This window comes from Taudactylus pleione, unplaced genomic scaffold (genome assembly GCF_031769625.1).
Source record: "Taudactylus pleione unplaced genomic scaffold, aTauple2 ptg000707l, whole genome shotgun sequence".
Classification (NCBI taxonomy): Eukaryota; Metazoa; Chordata; class Amphibia; order Anura; family Myobatrachidae; genus Taudactylus; species Taudactylus pleione.
In genome coordinates, this window is record NW_028285109.1 from 11,283,177 (window position 1) to 11,299,445 (window position 16,269).

At 39.1% G+C, this 16,269-nt stretch overlaps 1 protein-coding gene across 6 annotated transcripts in view; it reads right to left on the reverse strand.

Moving 5' to 3' along the window:
- The window catches only part of MEIS2 (Meis homeobox 2), a 166,141-nt gene extending 150,802 nt beyond the window's left edge, over positions 1–15,339 (reverse strand). For 4 of the 6 annotated variants that reach the window (XM_088456582.1, XM_088456580.1, XM_088456578.1 and 1 more), the window contains exons 1-6: positions 13,858–14,144; positions 13,196–13,425; positions 12,095–12,236; positions 11,527–11,577; positions 10,834–10,884; positions 8,511–8,660 (exon numbers count right to left, since the gene is read on the reverse strand). In XM_088456582.1, the coding sequence (XP_088312708.1) occupies positions 8,511–8,660; positions 10,834–10,884; positions 11,527–11,577; positions 12,095–12,236; positions 13,196–13,425; positions 13,858–13,896 (663 nt within the window). In that variant the 5' untranslated portion in view covers positions 13,897–14,144. Of the gene's footprint in view, positions 1–8,510; positions 8,661–10,833; positions 10,885–11,526; positions 11,578–12,094; positions 12,237–13,195; positions 13,426–13,857; positions 14,145–14,357 lie in introns of those variants that run through there. The other 2 variants (XM_088456581.1, XM_088456579.1) reach the window with 1 other exon arrangement.
- Between the last annotated feature and the right edge of the window lie 930 nt (positions 15,340–16,269).

The window sequence follows — 16,269 nt, forward strand, 5'->3', positions numbered from 1 at the left end:
ACTGTGGGCCACCAGTGACCCGGTTGCGAGCGCTCAGCGCTCGCGACCGGGTCTGAATCAGGCCCACAGTGCAGAACCTGTGGTTCATCACTCAGAATGAATAATCAAGCATTCGGATAGAACTTGGCCAATAAAGACATGTTAGTTTTCAGTTGAATTTCTCTAAACAGCTCAATAATGGGTTTAATAATTTGGGACAGGTATGTGGAGGTGTAAATGATGTGGGACAGGTATGTGGAGGTGTACATGATGTAGGGCAGGTATGTGGAGGTGTAAATGATGTGGGACAGGTATGTGGAAGTGTAAATGATGTGGGACAAGTATGTGGAGGTGTAAATGATGTGGGACAGGTATGAGGAGCTGTAAATGATGCGGGACAAGTATTTAGAGGTTTAAATGATGCGGGACAGGTATGTAGAGGTGTAAATGATGTGGGGCAGGTATGTAGAGGTGTAAATGATGTGGGACAGGTATGTGGAGGTGTAAATGATGTGGGACAGGTATGTAGAGGTGTAAATGATATGGGGCAGTTATGTGGAGGTTTAAATGATGTGGGACAGGTATGTGGAGGTGTAAATGATGTGGGACAGGTATGTGGAGGTGTAAATGATGTGGGACAGGTATGTGGAGGTGTAAATGATATGGGACAGGTATGTGGAGGTGTAAATAATGTGAGACAGGTACGTGGAGGTGTAAAAGATGTGGGACATGTATGTGGAGGTGTAAATGATGTGGGACATGTATGTGGAGGTGTAAATGATGTGGGACATGTATGTGGTGGTGTAAATGATGTGGGACAGGTATGTGGAGGTGTAAATGATGTGGGACAGGTATGTGGAGGTGTAAATGATGTGGGACAGGTATGTGGAGGTGTTGTATTGATGGGAGAGGGGTTTTAGAACTTGCAGATGAGAGATAAAAGTGTTTATTACAACTTTTACAAACTTGTATAAAAACATTTATTCTGTACCTCAAAATGCTGGAAAGACTTTAAATCGCTGAAAAACACTTGCTGGCTATAATTTTGCCACCATTAATACAAAGTGCAAAAATCAGCCATTTTACACCTTATAAAAACCTCCCGTACTTTCCTTATGGCCACTTACAGCCTCCGATGTATTCAAGTTTCATGAAACAAATTTGCTTTTGCTAACTCTCTCCTAACTTTATTGAGCCCCAAATTGGATATTTCAAGAAGAACAGAAAGTCAATGTTTGACTTTGTTGGTTTCCATTGAGACAAGTCTTAAAATATTGTTTGTTTTATAAAGTGCCAAAAAAGCAGTTAATTTAATTACCAACCAATAATGGTAGATGCATATAATTTATATCAAGTTACATAACAACCCCATATAGCACAATTTCATTATTCTGACTATTTTATTTCTGTTGGCCTTATAAGTGTCTGTAAAATAATGCAAAAAGCTCAAACAGACTTTCATAGACAAGTACATGTGCACAGGAATTATAACTGCTATTCTGTTATCTATAAGCGTTTTGTCCCTTGCAAAAATGACTCATTGTGAACTGACTGACACAATGTAAACCTCACATTTTGCTAAAAACCAATGTTTGCAATATGATTTCCTACAGGACACATACTTACAATGTGATATTTGCTGCTGTAACAAATGCAAGTCACTTGTTAGCTACAACTGTGTGGGGGATGTTAATTCATTATTATTTTTTGTACTACTCTTCTATTTGAATGTTTTCTGTACATTAGCAGCACAAATATATCACAGTTTTTGTGCTGGAGTGTGTAACTTCAGCTATTGCTAAACCTAACTTACCATGATGCTCTGCCTTCCAGCATTTGGTTGAGCATCATGGGTAGCCTATTTGTGCAACAGCTGGAGCACCTAAGGCTGCATATCATTGTTTTAATATAAAGTACAAATATAAACATAACTCTCTAATCTGAAGTCTGTATATATATTTATATTTAAAATTCTATGAATAAAAAGTTTCCCAGTAATTTAGGACATACAAAGAATACAAGACAAATGCACTGTAGGGTAAACAGGTACAACAGTACAACAATACAGCCAAGTAACAATACAGTAACAATAAACCTGTGCCAAAACATTCAATAAAAATCAGAGACTTTAAAATCTGTTACAGAAGATATTTAGGTATGCAGTGTTGGTATGTTATAGTAATTTATAGAGATACAAATTTGAAAGCAATCACATTTTATTTAAAACTCATTTTATCCACAACTTAAAAATGTATGGTCATTTTACATTCCCGAAATAAAAACCATTATACTTGGATTCACCTAGCAAGTCGTAAGGCCCCTAATATATCATTGTTATGAGAGGTTAATATATTTTATATCTACTGTAATGAAGTATTACATTAATAGGGTTTAATAAATGGCCTCCTGTTATAAATTTATTATGATCGGTATTGCTTGAAAAGCAAGCACAATCTAATGCTCAATATAAAGATTATACCATATTTTTCAGTAAAGGTTACTGCGACGTAAAAATTATCAATGAGTCTTAAAATACATACACGACAGGGGATTGCAATGTAGCCGTTTACCACTGATTAAAGACTCTAGTTTTATTTAACACCGTACAAATATTTCAGGACACCATTGGCTTAAAGTGATGCAAACTTTTTTCTTTTAATTATTATTATTATTATTATTATTATTATTATTATTATTATCTTCATACTACTTTTTTTAAGTTAGAAGAAACGGTAATACCATAATAATATGACTTAATAGTGTACTCTGGTTCTTTACAAATACCTATGCAAACTATGAGATTGTTTGGTCTGTAAACTGCAGTCTTTGAGAAAACATATGTCTGACAATGCCCAATAAGCACAGACAGTACCCATACTATGTACTATGGAACAGGAACAAAGTCCAGTGGAAGTAACTACAAGCTGAGCTCAGTGGGGTAAGGCCCTCAAGTGTCCAGATCAGTGTAATAGCACAAAATAGCTATGGCAATAAATAAACAAACCCTAGTATACCCATTTAATGTGACAAACTCCCAAATCCTTTTAATTCATCAACAAGTGGATTTCTAATATATTCAAATTCTTCAAGTATCAAATAAAAACAGTATTAACATATTGATACAACTCTTCAATACAAGACAATCAACAATTGGATCAACCATTTGTTTAAATTATCTATACTGTACAAACACTGCTTACATCAGTGGTTCCCAAATGCGGTCCTCAAGGCACCCCAATAGTTCAGATTTTACAAATGTACATGTTTGAGCACAGGTGGTTAATTCAAATTGAGTGAGGTACTAATTTAGTCACCTGTGCTCAACCATGGATATCTCTAAAACCTGAACTGTTGAGGACCGCTTGTAGAAACCTCTGGCTTACATGATGGCTGACAAACTAATAGAAAGTTTTGTAGAATTTGTTTAAATATAAGAGACTGCGGGAGTATTTAGGAGGATTCTACCCATTGAAAATAACCTGTAAGAATGCTTTGTAGGCGTTGTAGCTACCTGATCACTGAGGTCTGTCTGGTCCGCTCTAAAGCAAAACATCATATAATCAAAGTATAATCACTCCAGCTGTACAAAGATATTTTTCTAATGAACTGGAGTTCTATTCAGTTATTTCAATATACACTTTACACTGGATCTCAATATACCAACATTATATTTATATGTGATTACTTTTCTAGTATACATTTCTAGTCTGTGAAAATTTTGCACTACGGTACACCAAATCTCTTACCCATTGTACCCTGCACCAGATAAACAAAGTGAAAGTGAAACTGTGAAGTTTGGTGGTGAATTTCTCTCGCACTCACTACACATTTTGTATATATATATATATATATATATATATATATATATATATATATATAAAAATGCATCTTAACAGTATACTTATCTGTCTATCATGAGGCACACTGAGCATCTATATCAAGCAGCAAGTTTATAGGAACGGGAATGATGGGATGAATTAAATAAAATTAGAAAAATTGTAAATTTCTTGTTGCCAAATTCTATATTAGTGCTCTTCTACCTTGTTGATAAATTTAATAATATTTCCAAATTAAAAGGATTTCCATTTTAAAGTGCCCATAACTCATACAGTAGTCAAATGTTTATTGCATTTTGTATACATGCACTCATAAGGCTGTGATTTTGTCACCTGTCTTTGCAGAAATATGTATATAGGTAAAAACTCTGTATCCTACTATGCTGCACACAGACATGAAAAAAGGACCCAGCTGAGACACCGTAGGCTTGTGAGCACCTTGCTTGCATTTCTCCAGGACCATTTTCCACTAAACCCTTCTACACATGTTATGTTGATCATCATATTATGAGATGTATAAGTTCCTGCTGACCTCAGGTAACCTCACAAGTGGAAGGCCCAAATATTAGCATGAGTCTCAAAGGGCTCTTAAAGGTTCGTCTCCCAATGCAAAGCTGCTATCATTTCCCAATGATCAGCAATAAGGGCTAGAATTGCCTCCAATAAGCCTCTCCACACAATAAAGTGGTATGATGTATGGAACAGCATTATTTTTATTTCTGAGGAAATCAGGAATACTGAGTTCAGTACATCAATGCAAACCCAAAACACAGGGGCAATTCACTCAAAATGTTTCCAAATGTTAAGCTAATTACTAACTTGTTTACCAAAGCATGTGTTGGACTTGCCCACTCTGCCCTGTCCTGACCACAGTACCCAACGGCAGCCCTGATACAGCAGATAGCAAACAATTTACAGGACCTATGTAATGGACATAAACAGGGGCTGTGCAGGGATTAAAAAATTTTGCATGTAGGACAAATGTATAACAGATAAAAGGTATTTATTGTATATGTTAAAATAGGCCTCAACCTCCAGCTCTCTGGCTGCTGTGGAACTACAAGTTCTAGCATGCCCTACTAGTCTCTTTTGGCAAGTCATATATTGCTTTCCTCTATGTCACAAATAAAGTTACGCGTATTACAGTATGATAGAGTCAGCTTAACCTAGCAAGTTGTAGATTATAACATTGTTGTGCATTTAAAGCAACTGAAATACGGAAACTGAGTAATATATTGACTGTTCTCTAGCTATCATTTAAACATCTACAGCTTGAAAAGGTGCAATATTAGTAAGAAAAGATTTTATAAGTGAAGTATTGACCTGGAACAACATGTAATAAAATCTATGATAAACAAATGTGGGTGTGATAATGTAGAATTTTGAAGCCAGTCTGTCAAATTTAGAGGTGCATCCAATAACATGAAGAGAAATTACACCAAAAAATGTAAGCTCTTGAAGAGGTGCATTGGCTTCCTCGCTCCTGGGATTTGTCTGACCCAGATTATAAAATAACACTGTGCGCAAATTGCATGATTTATGCCTAGTCAGTAAACACCAGTTATCTGAGCTATAAATCATGCATGTTAATCCTTTTCCTAAAAATGTGATACTTTAGTGATCAGGTGTAAGTTGCCCGATAGTTTAAAAACACACTGTTTTATCCTCGGCTTCGTAGCAGCTTCTAATAAGATGAATGCACAAGTGTGGGTGAACAATAGTGCAAGGGACCCAAAGTGCTAGCAGAAGTGTAAGGCTTACAATAATGAACCAGAGTATAATTGTGAGCAAGTGTAAAAAGGAGTGTGTACAATTGATAGCTACGTGCCATTATAAGTAGATAGATGTGACTATGAGTGACAACACTTACAGCAAGTTGACTACTTGAATTAAAGGGAATGTAATGCATTCTTAGGCCGATAGAGGTTTATTCGGATATTAAGACACTAGTGGATGAGCATTTTGCTATTTATTTGGCCCTATGATCTGTGTGGTATTTGTCCATTACTAGCCTCTTGCCCAGTGATTTTAAGGCGTCTATTATAACTGTTCACCAAAAAGTTACATGCACTTATTGATTAATGTCCTCAGATTTCACAAAACACTTGGTAATGTCAAATGTCTTCAATCCTCCAACATAAGAAGTAGGATCACTCTCTGTGTAAGCATTTTACCACAAGCCTGGCAAACCCAGTTATCTGTTTCTGGTTATATCTACGGACAAGATTTACTTATCACATGAATGGATTTTTGGGGTACCGCATTATACAGTAGGACTGGAAATCACTATAATATAGATTAATAATACTGGTGTAAACTGTATTTTTCAAGCACAAAAAAATATTTTATTATTATTATTTGTTAAGATCTTATGTAATTTTCAATCACAAGATGTATATTTCCTACAAGTCAGTTACATTTGCATTACTACTATACCATAAAGAACAACAAACATGGTTAGTTATGGAAGAGACATAGTCCAAAATATCACCTTTAAACGTTCACAGGCAACTTTTGTGACACATAAAACTCTATGCTGAAATGGCAATCCCAACAGCTAACAAAATATCGTCCTAATGTGATCACTAAGGTCAGACATAGATTTGGATGCCTAAAACCTATTAGTGATATAATATAAAACATAAATTGTATACTATTCAGACTCATCAATATAACATCAATATTTATCATATTAAGCAACTTCACTTTCTGGACATTCTTAAGAGAATAAGAAATTACTTATTTATGAGCAGTTTACAGAAGTAAAAATCCCTGAAATACTTCTTATTGCCAAATACTTAATTTACACAACACTTATATTATTTAGTGAATATATATATGTATATATATATATATATATATATATATATATATATATAACATGTTGTGTGGATTATAATGTGGCTGTGTAATTACATGATAATAATAAACCGAAATAGATGGGGTTTACTTTCTGGGATTTGGCTGAATAATTACTGTAGAGATCTACAAACAAATAAAGATTTACCTTATAATGTGTATTTCTTATGGCATCACAAAAGTACCTAAGCTTCACTTTCAGCACCTATATAATGAATCCTCTAGATATAAGTGAAATTGCCTAATTTTTGTTGGATGCTACTATACTGTATATATTTATTTTAGGGGAATTTCTTACCATGTAAAATTGCACATGGTAAGTTTTAAAAATATTCTTATAAAAAAAGTCTTAGGTTTCAATGTTACCATGTAACACTAAACAAGCCAAAATAATGAATTGCTATAATAATCCTGGATGCTATAACCTTCATTCTGGAAATGCCTGGCCTGGTCAACTAAATCCTTCAGTTAACTGGGACTGTGAAAGGTTACTTCTTACCAAGGAGCAGAGTAAATTGGCTTTAGCTGTTGCCATCTGTCAAACCCTAAACAGGCCGGGTGTGTAATCTACTAAACGGGACATAGCTCTCAGGCCCGTACTGGGAAAGGAAGCTGGACTTTACAGAGGGGGAGGAATGTATACATGTACAGCAGTGTATACACAGATCCTGTCTATTGTTCATCCCTTCCTAAATCCTCAAACCTTTGGAAAGTGGGCTAGAGATGGAAGACCTGCCTGAAACATACCAGAGTAGGAACATGCCCTGGACCCCAGGGTTCAGATATTGCAGTGTTTATGCAGGAAGCCAGACAAAACCCCAGATAACACAACATGATATGCTGAGAAGTATAAACTATATGTGTAGCCAATTGTAACTACTTCATTTCCAGGCAGTGTGGATTAACTAATGTTAGTGTGTTTTAAATAAATAATAGCTACATTTATATTGTCGAGAAACCATTAACTTTATATTTCTAGTAAACTCAAATAAGAAAGATCATACAGTGGAGATCCCATGATAAAGTACTACAGCAACAACTAAGTAGACAAAGCATAAGCTACAACAGCATAAACAACCACACAGTAACACAGCAAGTATTCTCGCAGACAAATCTGAGTCTTTACAACTATAGGTCACTTCTATCAAGCCTTCAATAAAATGCCTCATTCTAATGTGCCGAATTATTAAAGTGTTAGAAATCAATGCTTAACCCGTAATAGTGCTGCTAATAATTCTCCCCAGCTCTCCTTAATAGAAAGTCAATTATTGGTTCATTAAAGGTTACGATCCTTTACAAGAAGGGGCTCCGGGCGCTTAGCTTGTGTGTAGCTTGTACCCAATAAAACAAAATAATCGTCACACACATCTAAAAATAAATAAATAAATATACACACAAACAATCTGAGACCTGGAACGCCATCAGCAACAAAAGGGTTAATCATTCCCGATATAACAATCACACACTGGAGTGATATATATATATATATATATATATATATATATAATAGATAACGTAAGTAGGTGATTGCAAACATTAGGTCCCCAACATAGCTGTAGGTACCTGACAGTAAGAGGTCACCTCGTGTAACCAGCCAGTAGGAGAGAACGTGTAATATACACACACTGCAAATTTTGACCCTTTCCATGCACTTAGGGTCCCGGGGCACATTTGCACGGCAATGGCCCTCGCGGAAATGCCCAGTAGGCCCATACACAGCGGCGCGCTGCAACCAGAGAGTACAGTGCGCACCGTTAGACGCACATAACACATAGCTATAAATAACACGGCATTATTATTATTATCATTATTATTATTAATAAACATCACACTCACGTGGTCGGCGAGGTTCGTGGACGATCCGGAGAGTTCTTCGTGGTCAGATTTGGAGCTCCCGTCCCTCTCATCAATCACTAAATCTATGGGCATTTTCCCTTTCAAACAGCTGATGTATCGATGGCAGAAATTGTCACACAGTTCATGGACCTGGGGAGGGGAGGAGAGGCCGGGTGAGAGGGGAGCATGCCAAGCTGCTGTGCACAGCAACACGCCGGTCTCCTCCAACACTCACTATCATTAAGGGCTGTAATAGTTGCAGGCAAGGAAACAATAAAGAAATTATAGCAGCAGATATTATTCTCTGGAGACCTGAGCAGCAACAAGTACAGAGGAGGAGAGGAGAGAGGGAAAGGGAGAGAAAGGGAGAAGGGCAGGATAGATATATGGGCAAGGGGAGAATATGTGCATGTGGCAGGGAAAAAGGGTGATAAGGCAGGATAGATGTATGGGGAAGAGAGAGAAGGGGGAAATGACAGGATAGATGTATGGGGAAGAGACAGAAGGGGGAAAGGGCAGGTTAGATGTATGGGGAAGAGAGAGAAGGGGGGAAAGGGCAGGATAGGTGAAGGCGGAGAGGGGAGAAGGCCAGAAAAGGTATATGGGGAAGGGGAGAATGGCAGAATTACTGTAGATGTATGTTGAAGGGGAGGACAGGATAGATGTATGGAGAAGGGGAGAAGGGCAGGATACTGTATGTGTATGGGGAAGGGGAGGACAGGATAGATGTATAGGGAAGGGGAGAAGGGCAGATTAGATGTATGGGGAAGGGGATAAGGGCAGAATACTGTAGGTGTATGGGGAAGGGGAGAAGGGCAGGATACTGTAGGTGTATGGGGAAGGGGGGACAGGATAGATGTATAGGGAAGGGGAGAAGGGCAGATTAGATGTATGGGGAAGGGGATAAGGGCATGATACTGTAGGTGTATGGGGAAGGGGAGAAGGGCAGGATACTGTAGGTGTATGGGGAAGGGGGGGACAGGATAGATGTATAGGGAAGGGGAGAGGGGCAGATTAGATGTATGGGGAAGGGGATAAGGGCAGGATACTGTAGGTGTATGGGGAAGGGGAGAAGGCCAGGACAGATATATGGGGAAGGGGAGAAGAGCAGAATACTGTAGGTGTATGGGGAAGGGGAGAAGGGCAGTTAAGATGTATGGGGAAGGGGATAAGGTTAGAAGAGCTGACAGATGTACGGGAAGGGAGAGAAGGGGAGGCAGAGTATAGATGTATGGGGAAGGGGAGGTCAGGACAGATGTATGAGGAAGGGGTGAAGGGCAGGGCGGATGTATGGGGAAGGGGAAAAGAGAGATATTGGGGGGTTATAGATGATTAGAGGAAAGTGTATAGATGAATAGAGGAGTTGAAGGAAACAGATAAAAACAAGTATTTGTCAGGACAGATGAGGGGAAGGAAGTGAGCAGGTGGGTAAACAAATGGAGAACTGTTTTATGGGGGGAGCATACAGGGGATAACGGAGCAGTGTGGACGTAGAATTCTGTGCAGGTCAGATCCCAACCTCCCCACAGCCAGTGCCCACACAGTCCGCAGTCACATTCATCCCCCGGGGTGTCATGATAATACAATCCAAATTGAGATCTATTCCTTGGGGGCGTGTGGGTACCACCATCCGTTGTCTCACCCCAAACCGTAGTGACATCAATTCTCCAGAGACATGTTTCACACCCTAAACAGGGCTCAGATCTATTTCCCGGGGGCATGTGGGCATCTCACCCCGCCATGGGAACTTTCCGGCCAGGGAGACATCACTGCTGTACACATTAGCTTTAGCGCTGCGAATTAGTGTAATTTAATTACATTTCCACACGAAATTCGTACAATGGATCCCGACGGCAGAAATAGAGTTGGTGTAAAATGCTTTGTCCAGCACTTTAATTCAGACACGCAACATTAAATTGTGGAAATAAATAATTCATTATTCCGAAAAAAATTAAAATTAAAACAAAATCAGAACCTGATAGTATCTTCACTATTTAGCTGTCATCACAGGTAAATAATGCATAACTCGCAAAATCAAATTTATATATATATATATATATATATATATATATATATATATATAGGCATATACAAGCCTCAAAAGTGACTAACTAGCTTTAATGTAATCGTATATTACATTTATAAATGAGCGTTTGCGTGTTTGCATGAGAAGTGTACTTTTTGCTATTGAAGTGTGTGGGTGCTTGCCTTTCAGTGTATTTGTGGTCACAAATATAATTATCAGTGTACATAACAATTGCATTAAAACACAACAACTGGCATGTCATCAGTAAATGTTTAGCAATTAAAACAATATATTTACCTTTTCTAGTTCCAGGAGATGAAACCGCAGAACTTGGATCGCCTGGATCATCTGCAATGAGAGCACCGGCCATTATTGTGGGGAATTGCTTATTTTTGGATTATAGATAATGCTGCAAAACCGCTCATTCAATGCTCGTGTAACCAGCTTTACATTAAAACAATGGTGACTTTAAAATTAGGTCACGGAAGTGTTTTATTGTATTTTTGTGCTATATAATTCGGTGATGATTTGATATTAGACATGAGGTTGGGATAGATGCGGTCTTATGATAGGACAGGCCCAGATCCCCTCTCTGTCTGTCCTGTACATAGTCCCTGTCAAGGGGAATACTAATTATCCAGCATTTTAGTTTATTCCTCGGTCACGGTTGAGTCGGTCTGATCAAGTGTAATCCTGCCCTGATTCCCTGAGACTCCTGATGAATGTCCTGTCTGCTAATTCGGTGACATTAACAATCCGAGGGACAGGCAGCTCTACAGGTGACACAGGCACAGGAAAGACACATTCACATTTACATTGCACTGAGAATAATGCTGCTTCCCTTCTAAGCAGGCTCATCTCCCGGTGCTGGCCCCATCCTACCCCTGCTGCATTGTTTTCTGCAATTACTACATAATTCCAAAATCATTTTCTCCAGCACGCTATGCACAACCCGCAGTAACTATGCACCAAACATAGGATCCAGCTCACCAAGTTGTCCAGCTCGGGGTTAGAGGAAAAAAGAGGCTTCTCAGCTCGGACCTGCGGACAAGAGAACAAGTTATAACCAGCCGGGGAAGGGTTAAATCTGTTGGATCTGTGAGTCGGGAAACTTCAGAAATAATAGAAAAATGCCATGAAATGTATAGTATACATGTTATACATTCTAGTATAATGTTATCTAGGTATAGTATAGTGTGTTATCCTAAATAACAAAGCTGTAATATATATATATATATATATATATATATATACATATACATACACATATGTGTGTACATATATACATATATGTATATATATCATATTGCTATATTTTAATACAGTAGAAATTGCATTTTATGATGAATAGTAATAATAATACAAATGAGTAATAGAAACTACTACCACAATGTAAATGAATATTGTGGACAATTACTTACTAAATTCAGTGTTAAATACATAAGGGTTTGATCAATGACCACACACATGTGTCATGTACACATAAAACAGCGCATATACTGTGTGGTCAGTGTAGGGGTGCAGATTTGGGAGGGGGTAATAAATTAGGGCAAGTGACCTGTTTTGCGAACACAGCGATGTCTTCATTGAAGGAATCGGAGGAGCACACATCCCCACCCGCGACTCCCGGCTCCCGTGGGGTGCAAGTCGCCAGTTCACATTTCTCAAACACCAGAGCTAGAAGGGGGAAAAGGGGGTGCCTGTGGGAGCGCCCCAAATAGGGAACAAGAGGGCACAATCACCTTTAGTAAATGAGGAAGTTCAGGACGATTGCTAGAATAAAACGGCATGTAAAACGCAGTTCATATCTATGCTAAATAATATATTTGAGATAAGAAAAAGCAAAATAAATGTAAGTTTTGTTTAGACACGGCGTGTCTGTGAGACATTACATCTGACACGTAAAGCATGATCCATTGTAAGATAATAAAATAAATGAGAATGAAATAAATAAAGTAATGTGGGTGCTTTGGGAGTAATCCCTCGCTCACCAAAATGACACACGGCACATTTCAGATCTTAATGATAATATTACAATATGTGGCTGATGAATACGGATTTGCAGTTTTGCTGTCCATAGCAACATGCTGATTTTTAATCCCCTCTTTACTTGCTTCTCTAATCCCTAATTGCTCGGTATTAGGAATCCTCTCTGTGCCCCTAATGAAGTTACTGTTACAGTGGCTGTCTCTGTGCTTGGCTTTCCAGGGAATTGTTCCACAGACTGCCAGGCCTGGGTACTGGTGATGCCGAAATCCTGTGCACCAAAGACTACTATATACCTGAAATATATACGTGTATAACATATATATATATATATATATATATATATATATATATATATTTATTGTGTTTAATATATACATGTATATCCATACATATACAGGCACATGTATATTTATGTGTGTGTATACACGTGTGTGTTCTATCTACCCTGTTATTTTGATGTGCAAGATGTCAATCTCACTTGTATTCCTATTTGATTTCTTGTTGGTGTAAAGTACATCTCTAGTCGCTACACACACTGACAAGCCTGCATGTTATGTATAGGGGTGCCGAGGTTAATGGTAATTCAATGGGAGTTAATACGATGTTTCTCTGACATGTACATCCAATGCTTATATTTATATACAGCATGCCATCCTACTTAGGTACCTACCCATAGATCGCATCTTTGTCCCGTTTTAGGGCATCGTTCACAGCAGATCCCATGCTGCTGGGCATGACATTGGGATGTGGGGCATGAGTTCCATAGTGCTGGCTGGCATGTAAGGGGGGTCCGTGGTTTAAGTGGTGTACCGGTGGAATAGGTCGAGGGGCATGTGGGTCACCATACATTGAAGTTGGCACCCCCACTCCGTCCATGGCATAGTGCGGTAACTCATCGTACTGGCAGGAAAAGAAAAAGAGTCATTTAAGGGGAAAAACAGAGAAATATACAAAAGAAAAGCAATGGGAGAGCACATGCAGGCAGAATGTGATGGGACGCAGACACACACACAGACACACAAAAATATAAAATATATATAAATATATTTTATGATGATTTTATAATAAACTAAATATATATATATAAAGATTTATTGTAGTAAATGCCTGATGGAGGAATACTATGTAAATATATGTATGAAAAGATACATATATTAAGAAAAAAATACAACAGAATAAAAATTAATAAATGATCCATAAGCTTAAAAGTATTTTTTTTTTGCGGACAATATATAAATAATGTGCTGACGATATGTGTATAGAAAAAAATAATCTGAAAGCTTCCATATCAATAAATAAAATCGTGGAGTCCCATAAAGGTAGAGGAGTTACCAAAAACATTGAGGCGTGTGCTGGGTCTTTACTGCTCATCCAAATATATAAAAATCCCCCCGAAAAAAAAATTATAAAAAAAAATTAATAATAAGAAAAAAAGGATTACAAAAGTGCAAGGTCTTCAGAGAGAAAACAGAAAATGAGGAAAAAAATTCTAAGAATTGGCTATGCTCGAGTAGAAACTGGAGAAAGAGACTGACATGAGGAACCAGGGCAGGAGAAAGAGAGGAGACTGACTACTGAGAAAGAGAAAGAAGAGAGAGAGAGGGGGAGAGAGAGGTGTGTGTCAGAGAGAGAGAGAGAGAGAGAGAGAGAGTCAGAGAGTGAGGCGTGCAGAGGAGACGCACAAAGCACTGATCACTCATATCAATTCTTTATTAACACGCACATATACAGTGTGTACACACTGCATCCCAAATCGCTTCCCCACCCTGCTCACAACATACCCCCAATGACATGCAGCAGCAACACTGTGATCTCAGGGCATTTAAACCTACCCTTTGCGCCATCAAAAACTCCTCTCCTTTCGCCCTATAGTGTATCCTCAGCCCTCTTCCCAGTATCGCAGGCTGTCCGTGTCCTGGGGTGGTGGGAAGGGAAAGGGGGCCAGGGGGTGGGGGGGATGATAAACAAAATGTTTGCTTTTCTTTCTGCAATCCAGGAATCGGCACCAAGACGAGAAAATACAATCATGCAACCATGCTGTACAAAAATGCCAGGCTTGGTAGGCAATTTCTCCTTTAAAAAAAACAATAATAATAATAATAATAATAAAAAAAATGTTGATTTAATAATAATATAAATAAAAAAAAATATTAAAAATGTTTTTGTTTTTTTAAATTTATTTCTTCTTGTTCGCAATGGTAACGGTAATATATTCTATTTTCTTCCAAGTAAGAGTTAGTGTCGGCCCTGGGCAGAGTCACATGTACCCAAGCTGGTGACTCTCATGGCCCTCCGCCACTTCAGATGTCAATCAGAGGCACAGGCATGTCAAGGTGCTGAATGAGGGATGGTGGCAGGAGAGGAGGAGGAAGATGATGATAGTGATGGTGATGAAGATACAACTGAGCAGCAAATTCTTCCAACCACTTCTCTCTCTCTCTCTTTTTTTAACGTGTCTCCCCTGTTGCTCCTATCTTTCTGTAACTCCTCTTGACAGCTCCCTATAGATCTATGTCTGGTATATTATTATTTTTTTCCAATGACAAGTGAAAAAAAAATCAAGATCCAAAGGATGCAAAAAAAAAAAAATTGCCAAGAAAAAAAAAATGCAAATAAATATAAAAAATATATATCTTGGTAACAAACAAAAAAAAAGAGGAAAGTGCTTCCGTGCGCAGGGAGTGAGGAGCAGGGTGGATGAGGTGGGATTTTGCAGCCTGGCTCTGGCAGATGAGTGACTGCTGGCACCTTGGCTGCTGCTGGCTTATACCAGAGACTACTCAGTTTGTTGAGCTGATCGGCGGGAGAATGAAAATGACGGACCCGGAAGTAGAGGGAGCCAGAGCCAGTCCCTACGTTACGGACACATGGAGGGAGGCAGGAGAGGGAGGCAGGGCCCTGTGTAGCAGCGTGCAATCAGCAGAGTGGGGAGGCAGGGAAGGGGAGGCTGCCTCCACGGGAGCCTTTCTCACATCCTCTCCCCAGCATCCTCCTGCCCAGCAGCTCTGTCCTCCTCATAATTATTATCCCCAGCACAGGCTAATGCCCTGCAGGCTGGTACTCTACCTGGCATTGCAAAAGGGTGAGAGGGCACACGGTCCCTCCTGCCATCGGTAGCGTTACTTGTTACAGAGCACATGGATTGCGCAACAACACTTTTCCTACGACAGTTTGAATCGCATCCTACCTTGACGGTGTGCACACTGACAGGGAAACTGCTGTCTGGCTGCAGGGTACTGATAATATTTCCCTGGGATGCACTCTGTCAATGCATGGGGGTGTGTGTACTGTGCGTATAGTTGGTACTGGGCAGAGTGTGAGTGCAGGTCAGAGTATGGGGGAGTGTGTCATACAGTGAGTGCAGGACAGAGTATAGGGATGTATGCCGTGCATGTGGTTAGTGCAGGTCAGAGTATGAGGGTGTGTGCTCTTTACAGTAAGTACAGGTCAGAGTATGAGGGAGTGTGCTCAATAGAGTGAGTGCAGGTCAGAGTATGAGGGTGTATGCTCTATACAGTGAGTGCAGGTCAGAGTATGAGGGTGTGTGCTTTATACACTAAGTACAGGTCAGAGTATGAGAGTGTTTGCTCTGTACAGTAAGTACAGGTCAGAGTGTGGGGGTGTGTGCTCTATACAGTGAGTGCAGGTCAGAGTATGAGGGTGTGTGCTCTTTACAGTAAGTACAGGTCAGAGTATGAGGGAGTGTGCTCTATAGAGTGAGTGCAGGTCAGAGTATGAGGGTGT